Source organism: Aureococcus anophagefferens (assembly GCF_000186865.1).
Source record: "Aureococcus anophagefferens unplaced genomic scaffold AURANscaffold_1183, whole genome shotgun sequence".
Taxonomy (NCBI): domain Eukaryota; class Pelagophyceae; order Pelagomonadales; family Pelagomonadaceae; genus Aureococcus; species Aureococcus anophagefferens.
Window position 1 is genome coordinate 1 of NW_008706291.1, and position 2,043 is coordinate 2,043.

The window sequence follows — 2,043 nt, forward strand, 5'->3', positions numbered from 1 at the left end:
TGACGGGTCGGCGATTCGATGATTCTCGAAAGCGCGGACCTGAACGCGCGCACGGTGACCTACCGCTACGGCGGCACCAGGAAAGACGGCTCGCTCCAGCAAGGGTATGAGGTGGTCTCGCGAGACTTCATCGAGAAGCGAGTTCCGCGATTCACGGTGCGCCTCGAGAGGCAATGATGCTAAACTCGAGACGGGCTAGGCTCCTCGCGGCGGGCTAGTCGCCGCGTCGCCGCCGCTGTCGGCGGCCCGCGGCGCCGAGCGTGACGACGTTGAGGAGCGGGTTCGCGCGGCGCGGCCGCGGCTCGGCGCCGCCGGCCGCGCGCCGGGCCTCGCGGACGGCGGCCTGCATCTGCTTCGAGAGGCGCTTGATCTCGTCGCGCGCGTCGCGGAGCTCGTCGCGCGCCGCGGTGATCTCCGCGTGGAGCGCCTCGAGCTCGGACCGCGCCTCGCCCAGCGCGACGACGTCGCCGCCGCGCGGCGGCGCCCGCCGGAGCCCGCCGGCGAGGAGCGCGACCACCGCGGCGACGACGCAGAGCAGGCCGAGCGCGCGGCGCTCGAATGCCGTCCGCGCGCGGCGCCGCGCGGCGTCCGCGCCGGCCGCGGCCGCGCGCGGCGGCCGCGGCCGCGGCCGCGGCTGCCCGTCGCGGGGCTTGACGCGGCACCGCGCGGCGGCGACGCCCTCCTCGCGCGCGACGGACGCGACGAGGAGCTCGAGGTCCGTCGACTGGGGCACGCGCAGCGTCCGCCGCACGCGGCCGTCGGCGCGGCGCACGCGGACGGTCATCATCTCGCGGCGGTTTTCGGCGCTTTGCGAGTCCGCGGCCGTCGACGCGATGCTGAGCGCCACGCTCCCGTCGTCGGAGCGCGCCACGCTCCCGTCGTCGGAGCTCGCGCCGTCGTCGCCGCCGCCGTCGCCGCCGCGCGCGCGCTCGCCGTCGCGCGCGCCGTCGCCGGCGGCCGGCGGCGCGGCGGCGCGGCGCTCGTCCTCGAGGAGCCGGCCGAAGGCCGTCGCCCGGAGCTTGTCGTCGGCGCGCGCCGGCGCCGCGGCCTCCGCCGGCGCCTCGCGGGCGCCGGGGCCGGGGCCGTCGGGCGCCACGGGCGTGCCGAAGAAGTCGACGTCGTCGTCGCCGTTGGAGACGCGGATGATCTCGATGTTCGCGTCGCGCGTGAAGCGCACCGTCGCCGGCGCCTTCTTCGGCCCGTCGAGGATGTTGTAGTTCGACACGTACTTCTTCATGTTCTCCAGGGAGTCGCTCCGTAACATAGCGTTCCGCAGGGGTGCTGTCATAAGCAGCCCGGCGCCAAAAGATCGAGCGAGCGCGCGGTTTAAGTTTCTCCACGTCAAGGTCGACGGGGCAGCGCTTCCAATTCGCACGATGGAGCTGCCGGGCAATGGCTGGGTCGCGCCCTCGACGCCGAAGGAGACGACGCCGCTGCGCGGTCCGGCCCTGCCGGCGTTCCCGCGCGACGGCCGGTTGAACGTGAGCAGCAACATTATCTTGCATTTCCGTGTCCAGGAGCTCAAGGACCTGTGCTTCGTCAACTTCGTCCTCGCGCTCCTCACGCTGCTCTACATGGGCACGCCGTCCGGCGTCCTTGGGCATGCGACGTCCGACGACCGTCCTCCCTAGGCGTGAACGTGACCATGTTCGTGCTCAACTACCTGAACCGCGACGACGACGACTGCGGCGACCCGGACAGCGTCTACGTCGCGCGCTGCGGGTCGCCCGTGTCCGCCTTCGTCTTCCACGCGCTCGAGTTCTGGGCGACGGCGGCCTACGCCATGGTCGAGGCCTTCGCGCTCGTCTACACGCCGCGCGCGCTGTCGTCGATCTCGAACCGGCCGAACCTGCTGAAGCTGCTCCTCTTCTTCGACGTCGTCGCCACCTTCGTGCCCGCGCTGCTCGTGACCCTGAACCTCGAGGCCTTCGAGGTCGCGAGCCACGAGATCGAGTACTGCAACGAGCTCACGATGGCCTTCGCGAATCTCGTGCTCCTCGCGTCGCTCGTGCGGCGCCGGCGCGGCGCGGAGCCGGGGCCGGG

At 72.9% G+C, this 2,043-nt stretch overlaps 2 protein-coding genes across 2 annotated transcripts; one reads left to right on the plus strand and one right to left on the minus strand.

Moving 5' to 3' along the window:
* Nucleotide 1: 1 nt before the first annotated feature.
* AURANDRAFT_72892 (expressed protein) lies at nt 2–1,277 on the minus strand (the record flags this gene model as incomplete). Its single annotated transcript, XM_009044996.1, has 1 exon — nt 2–1,277. A coding segment is annotated over one exon (1,098 nt), but the record flags the coding sequence as incomplete, so codon positions are not given.
* A 99-nt stretch (nt 1,278–1,376) lies between these two features.
* On the plus strand, nt 1,377–2,008 carry AURANDRAFT_69238 (hypothetical protein; the record flags this gene model as incomplete). Its single annotated transcript, XM_009044995.1, has 2 exons — nt 1,377–1,440; nt 1,632–2,008. Coding segments are annotated over 2 exons (441 nt in total), but the record flags the coding sequence as incomplete, so codon positions are not given.
* Between the last annotated feature and the right edge of the window lie 35 nt (nt 2,009–2,043).